The following is a 15816-nucleotide window of genomic DNA, read 5'->3' as shown; positions in this document are numbered from 1 at the left end:
GAGAAAAACATATTTTGTTGACAAAAATGATATTAAATATGTTTTCAACGTTTCCTTAGTTCAACTTCAGTATTCCTAAAAACTATACTAGATCATATATAAATTTCTAAATCAAATACTATATATTCAATGATTAATTTACTGAAAATACCTAACTTGATCTACCCCATCAATTGTTTCCTGAGAAGCCTATTGAAAAACCCTAAACCACACCTGTAGCGTTCAAAACCCCAAAACCTAAAATTACATTATCCCCTGTTCAATCAACTCAACCCCAATATATTTATCATCTAACACATTTTCTGGGTTCACATATCCCAAATAATCATTTAAAATCTAAAATAACTCACTTACCCTGATTTTGGAGTGGTGCCCAAGAACTCCAAATCAATAATCTGCTCTGGTCAACTTGTAGAGAATTGTCCCTATATCATCGTGGTAACTTTTGATCGTCGATTCGAGCGAGAATCGGGCCGAAAATGAAGAAAGAATGTGGAGAACCGAAATCTAGAGAGAGAAAATAGAGGGGAAGAGATTTTTCTCGCTGAAATCCATTTTAAACATATAGGCTGCTAGCTACATGGCTTCGTTGATGAGACACGTGTACTCGTCAACGAAACGCAAAAGGATGTTCATCGACAAAGATAATGAGTTTGTCGATGAACCCTTCATGGCTTGAATTTCCTACTCTCGATATCTTCTCGTCGACAAGACACGTGTACTCGTCAACGATACCAAGAAGGACGTTCGTCAATGAAAACTATGAGTTCGTCGACGAACCCCTACTGATGCCCCTTTAAATTTCTTTCCCCTTCTTTTATTTATCATTTTCATTTATCATTTTTCTGGGTCTCTATATTTCACATCATCTAAATCTTTACATTTTCTTCCTCTAATTTTAGTAAGTTTATAAGTGTCTTTTTCTCCTTCTTTTGTATCTAGTTTAAAATATAAAGTATCATAAGCTCTATGTTTAACTTCACTAATAGTCTTTTTAACATTTTTTTTCTTGCTTCTTTATATTTTTCAAGATTTTCTATATTTCTACAATTTTACCATATTTTATACTAATTTCTTTTTGTTTCAACGACTTTTTGGACTTCCTAATCCTACTACCAACTTTCTTTACTAGTTCAGTATTTTCCTTTGGATTGACATAAAACCTCTTTGCTATTCTTAAGATAGAATTAGCTATTTTATTTGAAACAATATTTGCATCTACCTTTGATCATTTTATCGTTGAATTTTATTTTATTATCTCCCTTCAAGTTCCACCATCTAGTCTTCATGGTGTTGATTTATATTACTCTTCTTCCCTTTTTTTTAGCATGCATATCTAATACTAAGACTCTATGTTGTGTAGCTAAACTTTCACTTTGGATAACTTTACGATCCTTACAAGGTAGACGATCCCTGTTTTTAATTAAGAATACATCTATTTGACTTTTATTATACTCACTCTTGAAAGTTTTATAGTGTTCTTATCTTTTTATAAAACAAGTATTCAATATAACCAAATCGTAATACATGCAAAATCTAAGATTTTATTACTAGTCTCATTTTTATCTCCATATCCATAGCCTCCATGTATCCTCTCATATCCCATATTATCCTGTTCAACGCGACCATTCAAATCAGCTCTTATGAATGTCTTTTCAAACACTGAAATCCCTTGTAAAATACTATTCATATCTTCCCAAAATTTTCTTTTAAGATTTTCTACTTAGCTTATTTGGGAGCATACACACTAATGATGTTTAGTACTATCTCAAAGCCTAAAGCTAACCTGATGTTAATGATCTTATCCCCTATTCTTTTAACATCTACTACTCTTTTAGGTCTTTGATTACGATAATTCATACCCTGTTTTTATGTTTCTCTTTACTAGTGTACCAAAGTTTAAATCCTGATTCTCTAGCTTTCTCTCCTAACCATTTCATCTCTTGAAGGCAGACTAAGTTAATTTTCCTTCTAAATATTATTTCCATTATTTCTATACTTTTGCCTATAAGAGTCCTTATAGTCCAAGTTGCTAATCTAGTATTAATTTCTTCTGCTAACTTATTAACTCTCACCCTTCTATATTAACCTGGTCTACTCCCTTGACCTAGGTAAATTTGGTAAGAATTCATGATAATAAGATCTGACAAAGTTTTACGTTGTCTTTCAACTACCTAACACAACCCTACTCCTTTATTCGGGCTCGAGACTGGTTGTGTGTACAAAGAATTTGTGTTATATAGGCAGAGTACACATTTGAGTTTTTTTTTTTTTTTTTCCAAAATTATGTCACATAGAAAATTTTTTAAATCACATTTTTCAATTGGTAGAAACCACACACACTATACAATGCCTTAAAAATAAATAAAATTGAAACATACAATTTCGTGTTTGAATCCAGGCTAGCTAGACTAAAATTAAAAAAGAAAAAACCAAGCTAGCTAGTACTTTTTGAAAAAATAAAAAATATATTGTGCTAATGACTTTGTGTTCAAGTTTTTTTTACAAGGTTTAAGCCATTGAAGTTAAAAATTTGAGAAAAGTTTTGAAGATATTATTTCCTATATATTTGTATTCATTTCTTTTAAATTGTATTGAGTTTAACTTTTAAATCTTTAAGAACATAGAGATCATGACACAATATATAGTGCTTAAATTGAAAAAAAAATGCAAAATTGAGGTTGTTACAGGATGCCTTACCAAGGGCAATCAATTAGCTAGGAGGGGTGGCCGACTGGCTAAAGCAGAATACTCGAGCGACTGTGTATGCAGAAAGCTTAAGCAGTTAACTAACCCAAGTGAGCGGTGGATCAATTTTACTTTTCAAAGACTTCAATAGTCAGTTTTGTACTCTAACAACCAGTGCTCTGCCGATTGGCCTATAAGTCAAGTCGACCAATTTGAACAACAAATTGACTCAAACAGGTAGAAAATGATTATATATTTGAAGCCTAGAAAAGCTTGAGAGTGGTTATCTATATTGAATTTCCAAGTGCTTTAACTTCCTCTTATCTCTTAATATATCTTTTTTGTGCCTTAAACTTGCTCATCTTTAAAGAAACACCAACAATTTTATTTCATCATTTTTATATTCTTTGAGAATTATATATATATTTTTGATCAAATGGGTAAATGTATTGATCAAAGAACTTATGTACAAGTACACTGGGCATTCCCAGGCCAAAACAAGTTTCAACATAGACATCTAATCTCCATCCAACATATACATCAGAACCCGGGCATCCCCAAGTGCCTATTATGGCCAATCAAACTAATTCAAACATTCCTTACATCAAGATCTCTATTATACTCACACACCATCAAGCTAGTAGTACTCAATTCCATACATATCAAATTTGTCAAAAACTGCCCCATAGGTAACTTTTGAATTACCTTAATTAATTCTATAGGGGATATTTCATGGTTTTCAAATCTACTCCGGTTCCTGAAATGCCATATGAAGTATACCATAGCAGTCAGTGCAATTCTTTTACCTGTAGAGTGGATTCCATTTTCTTTGGCCTCTTTATGCAGCCACTTAACCACAACCTTAATCGTTGACATGGGTCTCCTTAATCCTATCCATCTTCTTATGCCACCCCATACTTCATCCAAGAATTTGCAGCTTAAGAATAGGTGCTCAAGTATCTCAATCTTTGACTTACAGAATATACACATCTGATCTATTCCCTCTCCTGTGATTTTGTCACATGTAGGAAGCTTCCCCTTCAGTCCTAGCCATAAACAAAATGCATGCTTTGGGAGATTTCCACCATACTAGACCTCCTTGACCCATGGCACTTTATGGCTTTTAATTCTCCATAATTCATAACCTTGCCAAGATATATTATCCCAGCAATTCATCATATCAATGGTAGCTTTCACACCTCCACAAATCTGAATAATTTGATTTTTGATCTCCACCAGCTTTTTGAATAAGGGAGAGTCATCATTCTTAACTATAACCCTCCAAATATCAGATTCTGCAAGGTATCTCTGGTGGATCCATTTAGACCATAAAGCATCCCTTTTAGCATGTATGTTCCATAGAGTCTTCGTCAATAGAGCTTTGTTCCATATATTCAAATCAAAAACTACCAGCCCACCCTCTGACTTTGGTAGACAGATATCCTTCAAAGCCACTAATGGTTTTTTCCTGCTCCCCCACAAAAACACCTGCACAGTTTGATTAACTGGTTAAGTACATTCAGGGGAATGGGAAAAAATGGCTAACCAAAAGCACTCCACCTCTTGAATAATTGAATTGATGATCTCCAATTTTCTAGCATAGGGCAAAGTATGCCCAGGCCAGCCCTTAGTTTCCTTATCTTCGTTAATGCAAGTGGTTAGTGAAACCTTAAGGTGGTTTGCCTTGATAAAGTTGACATAGGCAGGATTAGCTAAACCACATATTTTTAAAAAGTTTAGCTAAAACACATATTATAAAAAAAATTTCATTTTTCTATTCCCTACTCTTTTAGTTTAATTTATTCAATATTTGTGTATTTGTTTGTGTTGTTTTATTTGCTTAAACTTGATATCAAACATTTAATTTTTATCAAACCTAATTCATTTCCCCACTTCGGTTGCCACTTGCCAATAGGGTCTTCCTCCACAACCGCCATGCCTTCTTATTGATGGAACTCTTAAGAAGAATCTTGGTGTCGAGTGGTATAGGACATTCTTAACCCCAAAAGCTAGTTCAAGGGGTGAGGCTTTCCCTCACACTTAATAATTGACCACAAGCCTTTCCACAACTGATGTGGGACAACCCAACAATCTTCCCCTCACACATCGAGGTCTCTCCCAACAAGGCAACCATCGGGGTCTCCCCCGACACGACACACTAGCGAGAATGTTGGTGAACCAGACTCTGATACCAGTGTTGGATGTTGTAGGACCTTCTCAACCCCAAAATCTAATTCAAGGGGTGATACTTTCCCTCACATTTAATAACTGATCACCAACCCCTTCCACAATTGATGTGGGACAACCCAACACTTGGTCTAGGTGGGGCTAGGTTTGATCTTAAATCGATGTTTTAGATTGTGTATAGGTGGCTTCATTTTGAAGTAATGTAGTTGGGATTGGAGGACCTATTAAGGAAGGGTGTCCACTAGTTGTAGCAAGGAGGGTTGGGTTTCCAAAGTCAACACTACAAATCATAAGCGCAACGTCATGTAGGTATCTCTCTCCTTGAGTTGTGCTGATATGATAAGGTGACGAGTCCAATTGCAATCCCACTGCATAATTAGATTTGCCACTAATATTGTTCAATCCCTCCTCAACAAATTCCTCCTTTTTCTTCTTATGAATGTCATTTGTGATATGCAATATAGTTAGGTAGGGTACATGTCCTTCTCATTCTATACAATAGACTAGATAGTATGAAAGTCAAGTTGCACAATATATCTTTCTTCTCCCCTCATGTGGCATGTACTCCTCTATTTTCTATGACTCCATATGACGCACAACTTGCTTATGTCATAGACTCAAATCTAGAGGAGACGCTACTTTCATTAGGTCAACATACCCTAGTTCTATTTTACCTAGACCACATCTAACATAGGATTGAGGGGCCAATAATGCCTCTCCATTCACCATAGCACCTCTTGGCGTACCTTTGTTCCAGAAGATGTGATGTACAAAGTTTTTAACTATGTACATATTGGGGAAAGAACTTTGGGGGTCCAGGCGTACCTTTGTTTCAGAAGATGTGATGTACAAAGTTTTTAACTATGTACATATTGGGGAAAGAACTTTGGGGGTCCAATGTGATGCAAAGATTTGAATCATCCTCCCTTGTTAATTCCATAAACATTGATTTATTTTTTCCTCCCACAAAATGGTGGATATCTCAAAATCACTTTCACTACATATTCCTTTTGCATTGATATGTAACTATTTAAATATTTTCTTTTCTAATTTGTGTAACTTTATCTTATTTTGAATAGAAATGTCTTTAAACCTCTCAGTACTATACTCATTAATGTTATTAGACTTGCACATGTTTTCTTCATTGATGTATACAAAAATGGTAATAGAAATCCTATAGGAACTTTCAACCATATTTAATTCTACCCTACCCTAAATCCCTTTGAAATAATGTCTAAATAATACTTAAGGATAAAAAGTCATTTTGCAATTTTTTCAACCATATTTTATAAATAATACTAAATAATTTAGGGCACCTAACAAGCCCCTATTTCACGCCTAAACAAATTTAATAACAATCCTTAAAACCTATTAACAATTTCTAAAATTTCAACATAACTTAAATTTTTCAAAAAACAAATGTATGTAAATTCATACAACTAGCTAACTTAAGAATTTAAGGTACGGAACAAACCCTAATTCTAACTATGAAGCCCTAAAAAAAATTAATAACAAGCCATAAAAAACTATAAGCAATTTCAGAAAATTTAAAATATTTAACAAGCAAAAAAAAAAAAAAACATATACTATTTAAAAAATCCTAATCAAATTAGTGACTTTGACCAATATCAACAATCCTGAATAATATAATTAAAACTTTAGGAATTAGAAAAACTTAAGTTCTAAACTTTCAAATAACCCAAAATAAATCTGTGTAAATTATCAAACAATAAAACAAACCCTAAACCGTAACTTTCTAATCCCTAAACACAACAATAATCCTAAACTTAAATGCATGCAAATTATCAATAATCCCTAACTTTCTCTATTCCCAAATTTCTGACTTTATTTTATCTTATTTTAAAGAAAAATTATTTTGTAATACAATTTAAATGATTTTAAACTATAAAAAAAATCTCTTACCAACAATTTGACGAATTCTTAATCAGCAAAGAAATCAAAGCAAATGCATGTAATTACCAACTATGGCAAAAAATCAAAATAAACCTAATCCTAAATGCAAACAAATAATAATTATTAATTTAAATTTAAAATATTTCTAGCAAATTTAATAATTTTAACAATTGCAAACAATCCTAAAAATATATTTTTCAATTAATTAAGAGATTTACAAACCTCAACACAAATCTTAAATTTTTGCACAAGTCAAGTAAATGTGTATAAATTGAAGAGATTTTAGTGCAATATAAAGTGACAAAAAAAAAAAAAAAATCTAAACAAATGAATCTAAACCCAAATGCATGTGTGTAATTTTCTAGATAAATTTTTTAAAAATTAAAGACCCTTAAATTTACAAACAAAAACCTAGCTAGGGTTGTGCTAAATGTTTCACATAATAGCCTTTGAGCATATGATCAAGTGGCAAGGGCATGCTTGGGAGGGCCGATTCTAGTTGATGCCCTCGAGGAGCCAGCGGTTGAAGCGTCTTACTGTTTTCCGTGGATTGTGGCGCAAGAGGTGTCTTGGGGTAGGGTCGGGAAGGGCCATCTTGATGGTATAACCCTAGGTTCGATTCCTATCACTTGTGTTGCATATTCGGATTAATCTCCTATGTGATGGCTGTGGGCTCGACTGGTGTAGACTTAGAATTAGTCTTGGTTAGGTTTGATGACAGGTGATCCTTGGAAACCTGAAGTAATAAAAAAAAAAAATTTCACATAATACGTTAAATTAACCAAGTTACACTAACCTCAAATAAACTACTGCTAGCAATAAATAATCAAGCCAAAATAAAATTTTAAACTAATCTAGAAAATTGCTAGTAAATTAAAATAATATCATTTGGGGAAAAAACTCCTGCTTGTTGACTGGTGGTGGACTCTGTATCCGTCGCCTGTTCTCGGTACTGTCCAGGCGTAACAATGTTCGAAAGTTGAAACCCTGTCATGGTCGGACGGGAAAACCCCAAACCCCGTAGGAGTTACAACGGGGCCTCCTGAAAGCAAATGGCGGCAAACAGTTTCGGCAGGGGTTTATCATTTTGTAGAAGCGGAAGAAGACCTCTACTCTCTCGATTCATCTTCTCTGAGCGCTTCTGCACGGACGACAGCGATGGGCTTCAGAGCTCGAGGGTCATGGTCTTCGATCGCCACCTCAAACGCAAACAAGTTTGTTCCCTCGATCTTTCTTCTTCTGTTTGTTGGCTTTGATTTTCACACTGCTCTCTCATGGATTTCTAATAGTTCAGACAGCTAGTAAAGGTAAAACATGACCTTCAGAAAGGTAGAAAGCCTCGGTTTTTAGTTACTGAGCCAGTAGAATGTTAAAACAGAGATTGGAAATTTTGGATTGATATTCGTTTGGAACGGATTAGAATTAGGCATTGTGACAAGGTCTGTAAATAGGGATTTCTAGTTGCAATATTTGCAGTTTCCCATTGACTTTGTTCTTTCTTCAGGGGACACTATAGATTGCAAGTATGGGAACGGATGTATGAATAAGTTTTTAGAGTTTTAAATTTGGCACTTTTGGTTGAATGAGAGTGAGAAATTGGCAGAAAGGTTGTTGTTAATAAAGAGGCTCTTTCTTGTTTAGAGAGGTTGATTCAGAGCCAAAGGATAGATTTTTTTTTCGGTGGCATAAACATTCTTGTTTAATTGGATTCAAGTTGAGAGTGGTGCATTTCATGTCTGTTGGATTAATTTAAAAAATATTCTCTTATCTTACATGAATAGTTCACATGCGTGACTTCTCCCTATGCCCAATGTTTCAGATTAAGAAATTAAGGAGGCGCGAGTCCAATTCCTGGAGTTCTTGCGCAAATACCTGGATTCGATTGGCATATAGGAATAGTATAAATGTGTTATTCAATGAGAAAACTATAAGTTTGCATGAAAAGTTTCATAATTAGGGATATAGTGTCATCCTTAGTTGTTCTGGCAAGACATGAATTTTCGCTATCTTTTTGTGTTTTTTTTAGCAGTTGCAAATACTATGATGTTTGGTTATTGAACCAATGAGAAGTTTTTGATTTGGTATTTTCTAAATGTTTGGTCAGAACCAAGGAGAAGTTCTTGACTTGGTATTTCCTCTTGGATTGGCAGATTGTGTTTGGGAACATGAATTTGAATTTAACATGTGTATGTCATGTATTTCAAATTATTGAATGCCAAATACATGTATTTCAGATTCTTGAATTTCAAATACACGCATTTGCAAATATATTGTTTGGGTGATATTCAAAGGTCATGAATTTGATATGCATGTATTTTATTAAAATTCATTGTTTAAATATCTTAAGAACCTATGCATTTGAATTTGAATTTAAGTTCAGAATATTAAAATTTGCCTAAATTATAATGAGAAAAGATATTAAGAATCAGTATATTAAAATTAAAATTTTTGAGTCAGTGCGTGTGCACCCGTGTGTGTGTGTGAGAGAGAGAGAGTAGCAGCCCTAAATGTCCCTGATGAGAGGATTGGAGTTTGGGCAGCAGTCATGGGGTGTGGTTTATTGGAATGACTCCTAACTTATTTAGGGTTTCCATTGGGTGGGAATCATAGAGGGGCAGATTTTTGGAATCCAGTAGTGGAGAGGATTTTGAAGAGATTAGATGGTTGGAAGGGTGCTCTTTTCTCATTCGAAAGTTCAATAATGCTTATCCAAGCTTGTCTCTCTAGTATCTCTTTGTATTTTTTTTTTTTTTAATTTGTTTTAGAATTCTAGTAGGAGTTGTGAGCAAGCTTGAGAGAATTATGAGAGATTTTTTGTGGTCTGGTATGGGTGGTGGTAGGGCCCATTTAGTAAAATGGGCGGAGGTTAGTAAGTCAAAACCACTAACCTTACTCTCGATTTCTCAAGAACTTTCTTTAATTCACCTTCAATCTTGAGTATCATGTAGGAACTAAATAATGTCACTTAGAAAACTTGCAGAATGCAGCAATGAAATCTGATTCTTGATACTGATAGTGACAACTTGTAGATTTTCATAGTATAAAAATATCACACTAACTCGCAAAATATCATGTCCGAAATCATAAATTCATGCTGCAGATCAAAATATTAGGGGAAAAAAGTGAAATCTCATTGCTGGAACCACTAATTCATGAGTCTGGAAGTTGCAAGAGTTTTTGATAGTTTTCCTTTTGTGCGCTACCATCATGTGGGGATGTGTGTCATTGGTGATTGTCCTCCAATGAAACTTTGGCTGGTGATAGATTGAGGGGTGTAAGTCCAGTGGTGATGGTGGTGCGAAGAAATAATGCATGGAATTTAGGAATTCTGAAGGGTTGACAAGTGGGGAATGCTTCTTTTACACATGGGGCCACTTGGCTTGTCAACCGGCAACAAAAATTTGGGCAAGGGCCTTCCAAAAGTCTGTTTTGAATGGTAACGGTGATGTTACAAGTCAACACTTGGAAAGTGGTGCTTGAAATTTGAGGGCAGTGGTTGTACTTCTAGATGTTATTGGCTCTGAACTGTGCATAGGGGTGTATTCGAGTTGAGTCTAGTCGAGTCGATACCACAAAATAATCGAACTTGACTCGACTCGAAAATGTTAAGCTGGAAACTCGACTTGAACTTGATCAATTTTATAATTGTTAAACTCGAACTTGACTCGACTACAGGTTCATAAAACTCAAGTTTGACTCGATTATAAATTAATATTAAATACATGTATAAATAAATATAATGTACATATAATATTTAATGTATTTATGAGTTATATATTATTTGACGTATATAATATAAAAATCTTAAAATTAAAAAGCTCGATTAGACTCAAAACTTGACTTGAATACTATTATTGAGCTTGAACTCAACTCGTTAAAATACTCGAGTAGCTCAAACTTGAGTAGAGCTGAAACAAGTCGAGTTTGAGTAGCTCGCGAGTACGCTTGACTCACTTACACCTCTAACTGTGCAATAGTGATACTGTAATTTTTGATATGTAACTTTTATTTACTAGTTTACTCATTTAGCATTATTACTATGTGTTTTTGTTGTGTCATCAAGCATTGGTAAGGTTTATTATGGTCATCATTGTGTACTTGGCATATATTATAAATAGAGGGAGAGACCTATCATGTGGTTAGGTCTTCCAATTTGCTCTATACTTTAGCATGATATCAGAGCATGGTCCAATCTATACTTGTAAGTGCTGTAGTGACTGCTGAACCAAACCATAAACATCATAGCACTATTGCATGTTTGCATTGTAGGAGGGTTGTCCATACCACCGAAGACCTGAACAGTAGTCACTGGAAAACATTGAGTTTGCTGGAAAAATTCTAGATGCCACTACTAGCTCAGAACCCTAAGAAACCCTAAGAATCCTTATAGTGTTTGCAAAACCAACCTCATAGTGACTGACACTACCAATCTGCTCATTCCTAATTCTCATTGTGGAAGCATGCCTTACATGCTCGCATGTGCTTGTCGATGCTTAGCAGTACCAACTCCACACATTGGCTTGTGAGTCTCCATTCAGCTAGGTTTTGGCCTCAACTATTCTTATCATTCGTATCCCTTTGTAAAACGTATTATAGAGTTTTTATTGATGCATTTTGTTAAAAAATCCCACCTTTTTTAGTATTTAATGTGCGACACACTAGAAATGGTTGTTGGTTTTGTTGGAAGCTTCGTGTGAGTGCCAAATGTGTCCGTTTCATGGATGTGCATGCATCTGGATGTACCGTGTACGCAAGGAGATTTGGGATTATTTCAAGCTCTTATATTCGAGTAACATTGCATGTGTAAATTGTTTATCTTGGAGTACTTTTAGTTACAAGGGCAGACAGGAGTGCTATATGGTACTTTGTAGAGATGAAGCTTATCCACGAGGAACTTAGCACTATTATGTCCCTGAGATGAAAAAGCAAAGGAGCAAATTGTAGTCCTTCAGGTCCTAGTGGGTTTAAAACTTGAGTTTGAGGTAGTTCAGGCCCATATCCTTGGTAGTGTAGACTTTCCACCCTTTGTTAATGTTTATTCTCACATCCTTCATGCTTCATCTGACACACATTCCTTAGCCTCTTCTTCTCACATTTCAACCTCTAGCTCCAAGAATACTACTTTTGTTGCACAAGATGATTCTGGTATTCCACCAAGTAATTTCAGAAGTTTATGGGGTGGTTCAAGTGCTTGTGGGGGGATGGATGGACGTGGTAAAGGCCCAATTGGCTGGTGGATTGAGAACTATTGGGATCTTCAAGGTAAACAGCCATGTGTTGCAATGCAGCCACCACAAATTCCATTGTCTTTGGGCTCAACAAGTGGGGAGCAGCATATTGCATCTATTTTAGAAGAAATTGAGCATCCTAGCAAGCTTCTCTCCCATTGCATCTCTTGGTCAGAAAGGTAACCTTACAGCTTGCTTGTCATCCAATAATTCTTGCATTAGTCCTCAGGTTATAGATTCAGCCGCAACTAACAATATGAATCGTATAACTAATTTTTTTTCCCCCATCCTCCAGTATTCATAAAGCTTACCTTCTTTCACCCTTGTTGATGGGTCCACTACTACCATCGAAGGAATAAGGACAATAAATCCACTTATTTTGTCACTTTCTTTTGCTTTGAAGGCTCACCATGTTGCTAAGGGATATGCTAAAGTTTATGGTTTGGATATATTAGTGATTTGGATTATTCAAAGCACATTCTCCCTGTTGCCGAACTTCACTTAGTTCATCTCCTTAGCCACCGTTTTTCACTAGCCTCTGGATTATTTAGATATGGTAATCTATAGGAGGAAGTTTATATGGAAGAAAACTTGTTGCCTAGGGGGATTCAAGATCAGTGTGTTGACACAAGAATCATTGTGTTGTCTAAAGCAGCCTCATAGAACATGGTTTGGTTGATTTTGTGGTATAGTATTTGAGTTTGGCGTTTAGTGGTATGTGGTAGACCATTTTGTGTTTTATCTACCTCTGACAACACTTTGCTTGTTGAGTATGTGGGTGATATTGTGATTATTGGTGATGATGATCTAGTTATCTAGCGCTTTTTTCAAACCAAGATTTAGAACCATTGAAATACTTTTTGGGTATAGATGTACCCTGATCTTGTCTGGGACTGTTTTGTCCCAAGGGAAGTATGTCCTTGACCTTTAAGATGAGACTTGGTTGTTGGGATTCAAACTTGCTAATACACCCATGGATTCTTATAGTAACTTTATGCTAGATGTGGATGATTTGTTGGCTGGCCATAGACAATGCTGGAGACTTGTTGGAAAATTGTGCCAGGTGTGGGTGATTTGTTGGCTGACCCTGGGCTATACTGGAGACTTGTTGGAATTTGGAAAATTGAACTATCTTGTAGTTACTCGACTAGTTATATGTTTTGCAACAAGTGTTGTGATTCAGTCTCTTGATTCTTCAAGAAGATTCATGGGATGTAGTCATTCATATCTTGAGATATGTGTACACTTGGGAGAGATATCCTATATCAGGATTTGGGTCACACTTATATTTACGGATATACGGGTGCAGATTGGGTTGTGCCACCTTTCGACAAAAGATCCACAGCTGGGTACTTATATCATGGTTTTAAATTGCGGTGGCGGGTAGCATAACGTAACGGTAACAGGTGTAACGGGAAGCGGGAGTAGCGGATGTTACATAACGGGAAGCGGGTGTAACGGTTGTGAATTTTTTTGAAGCACGCACAACCTTGTGCATATTAGTGTACTTGCATGTTTTAAGCTTTTAGTCATTCTTAGAAAGAGTTTTAGTGTATTTTGGATCCTTTAGTTCGAGTAATTAAGTTATTTGGTAAGGGCAACAAGTTTGCATTTGTTTTAAACCACCATTGATAGAAAATTATGTGCGTGTGTGTGTGTGTATGCGCGCGTATTTATACTTCTCATTGTTCTTATCTTTGATAAATTTCTTATGTGTGCTAAATTAATTAATAAAACAAAATACATTATACACTCCATTAATCTATTAGACACATAAGACATATGAATAATATAAATATAAAATTGCCAGAAAAGAAAGAAGGTTGAAGTTGAAAAGTAAAGAACATAAATATCACATTACTAATATTATCAAAAAAATATATTTTCCTAACAAGTTAGTATTTTGAAATTGTTAATTAATGCATCTATTGCGAGTATTTAAAGAAATAATAAATTTTGTATCATTGTCATCCTCATCATAATCTTTTCCCCCTCTTGCCACTTGGTATATTGAGAATGATATATGAAAGAGAGAGAAAAAGTGAGAAGAAAAGGTAAAAAATAAAATAATTTTTTTTGGTGTAGCAGTCTTGTAGTGGTTACATAACGGCCGTAGCGGCCTTTACGTAACGGTTGCAGTCTGTAATGGCTGCTAAGGCCGTGATTTTTCTTCCCACCGATTTCGCGGTGTGTAACGGTATCGGTGACCCAAAAAACCATTACGTAACGGCGTTACGTAATGGTTGTGGCCTTTATTTAAGTTTTGTTGGTGGTAAGTTGCCATCCTAGAAGTGTAAGAAATAACCTATGGTGGAGGGTATGAAATAAGCTATTTTGGTATTTGAGGCGAATGTTGGGTGAGTTCAGAGGCTGTGGAGGACTTTTTGGCAGTTTCTTTTGTTGGTTTTGGCAGGAAAAAGGAAAGGGCAGCACTCTGGAAATGTGCTTTCTTTGCAGTCTTTTGGGGGTTGTGGATGGAGTGTAATGCACGTATTTTTCTAGTGACGAAGTCGTCACATCTGCTGTTTTGGGAAAAAGTACATTATTTGGCTTCTCTTTGCTGTGTGAGGCAGGGTAATTTTAAGGGGGGTAACCTTTTCTGATATTCAGCGTGATTGACATTATGTGTTGAATTGTTAGTTTTTGTTTTTTTTTCCTCTCTTGTTTTTTAGTTTTCAGGCTGTTTCTTTGTGTTTTTTATCTGGATTTTTCAGACTATGTTTAGGAGATGTCTTATTCTGCTGGCTGTATATTCTTAATCTATTAATGAAATTGGTATTTTACTATATAAAAAAAAAGCGCAATATAGTGGCCCCATTTAGTTCTGAGTTAGAGTATTGAGCCATGGCCCAATCCACATGTGAACTTGTTTGGTTAAAGAATTGAAAGAACTTGGTTTTCCATATTCTTAGCCTAGTTGATTTTTTATAGCCAAGATGCTATTCATATTGCCTCCAACCTAGTCTTCTATGAGTGGACAAAACGCATTGTAAGTTGGTTGTCATTCTGTACAAAGGAGACTTGTGCAGAAGCTCATTACATGGCTCATGTGAGGCCTGCAGTCCAACTTGCAGATTTATTCACTGAAGCCTTGGGGTGTGCTCGAGTTAAATACATTTGTAACCAGCTAGGAGCATATGATGTGTATGCTTCAGGCTGAGGCAGGGGAGGGGAGTGATACTGCTTACTTTAGTCATTTGGCATTTATTGCTCTTTGTTATTGCTGTACCAGTAGTGTGAGAGGGTTTTATAGTCATTGTTATGTGCTTGGCATATATTTAAATAGAGGGAGAGACCTACATTTTTATTACGTCTTCCAATTTGCCCAATACTGTAACAGCAACAATGAATATAGAGATATAGGAATTGTGGAGAAAGAGAAAATAGATGGTACAAGTGGATAGAAATGGAGTTGGGTTGAAGGGGTTATATGAAATGAAGGAAATTTCAGCAGTAGAATGTGTGGTTTAATGGAACCTGCTCTGATACCAAATGATGCAGAACAGCTTCAAAGAATTACATCAATGAGAGAATTTTGGTAGAAATAGAGGATAGGTGAGGGGAAAAAGACGCAGAAGAAAGGAAGAAGGAAGAGGAGGAAGGAAAGGAGACACAAGAAGGGGGAAAACACACAGTCACTTCAATTTCCAAATCAGCAATAACCACCTTTTATATGGCTTTCACACACTATAAGAAAGCCTAAAATACAGTAAATTACAGATATACCTCTAAAGATACATGAATTTACAAACAAAACCCTAAAATACACAAAAGCCTACTAGAAGCAAACTAATGCAAT

General features: G+C 35.4%; 1 protein-coding gene across 1 annotated transcript in view; it reads left to right on the top strand.

The window, feature by feature from the left end:
* Positions 1-7669: 7669 nt before the first annotated feature.
* Positions 7670-15816, top strand: part of LOC131162343 (putative methyltransferase At1g22800, mitochondrial) — a 54553-nt gene continuing 46406 nt past the window's right edge. Inside the window, exon 1 of the mRNA XM_058118709.1 lies at positions 7670-8003. Within this exon, the coding sequence (XP_057974692.1) occupies positions 7842-8003 (162 nt within the window). The 5' untranslated portion in view covers positions 7670-7841. The remainder of the gene's footprint in view (positions 8004-15816) is intronic.

The sequence above is a fragment of the Malania oleifera genome, chromosome 8 (assembly GCF_029873635.1).
Source record: "Malania oleifera isolate guangnan ecotype guangnan chromosome 8, ASM2987363v1, whole genome shotgun sequence".
NCBI lineage: Eukaryota > Viridiplantae > Streptophyta > Magnoliopsida > Santalales > Ximeniaceae > Malania > Malania oleifera.
This window is presented reverse-complemented; position numbering and strand designations above follow the sequence as displayed.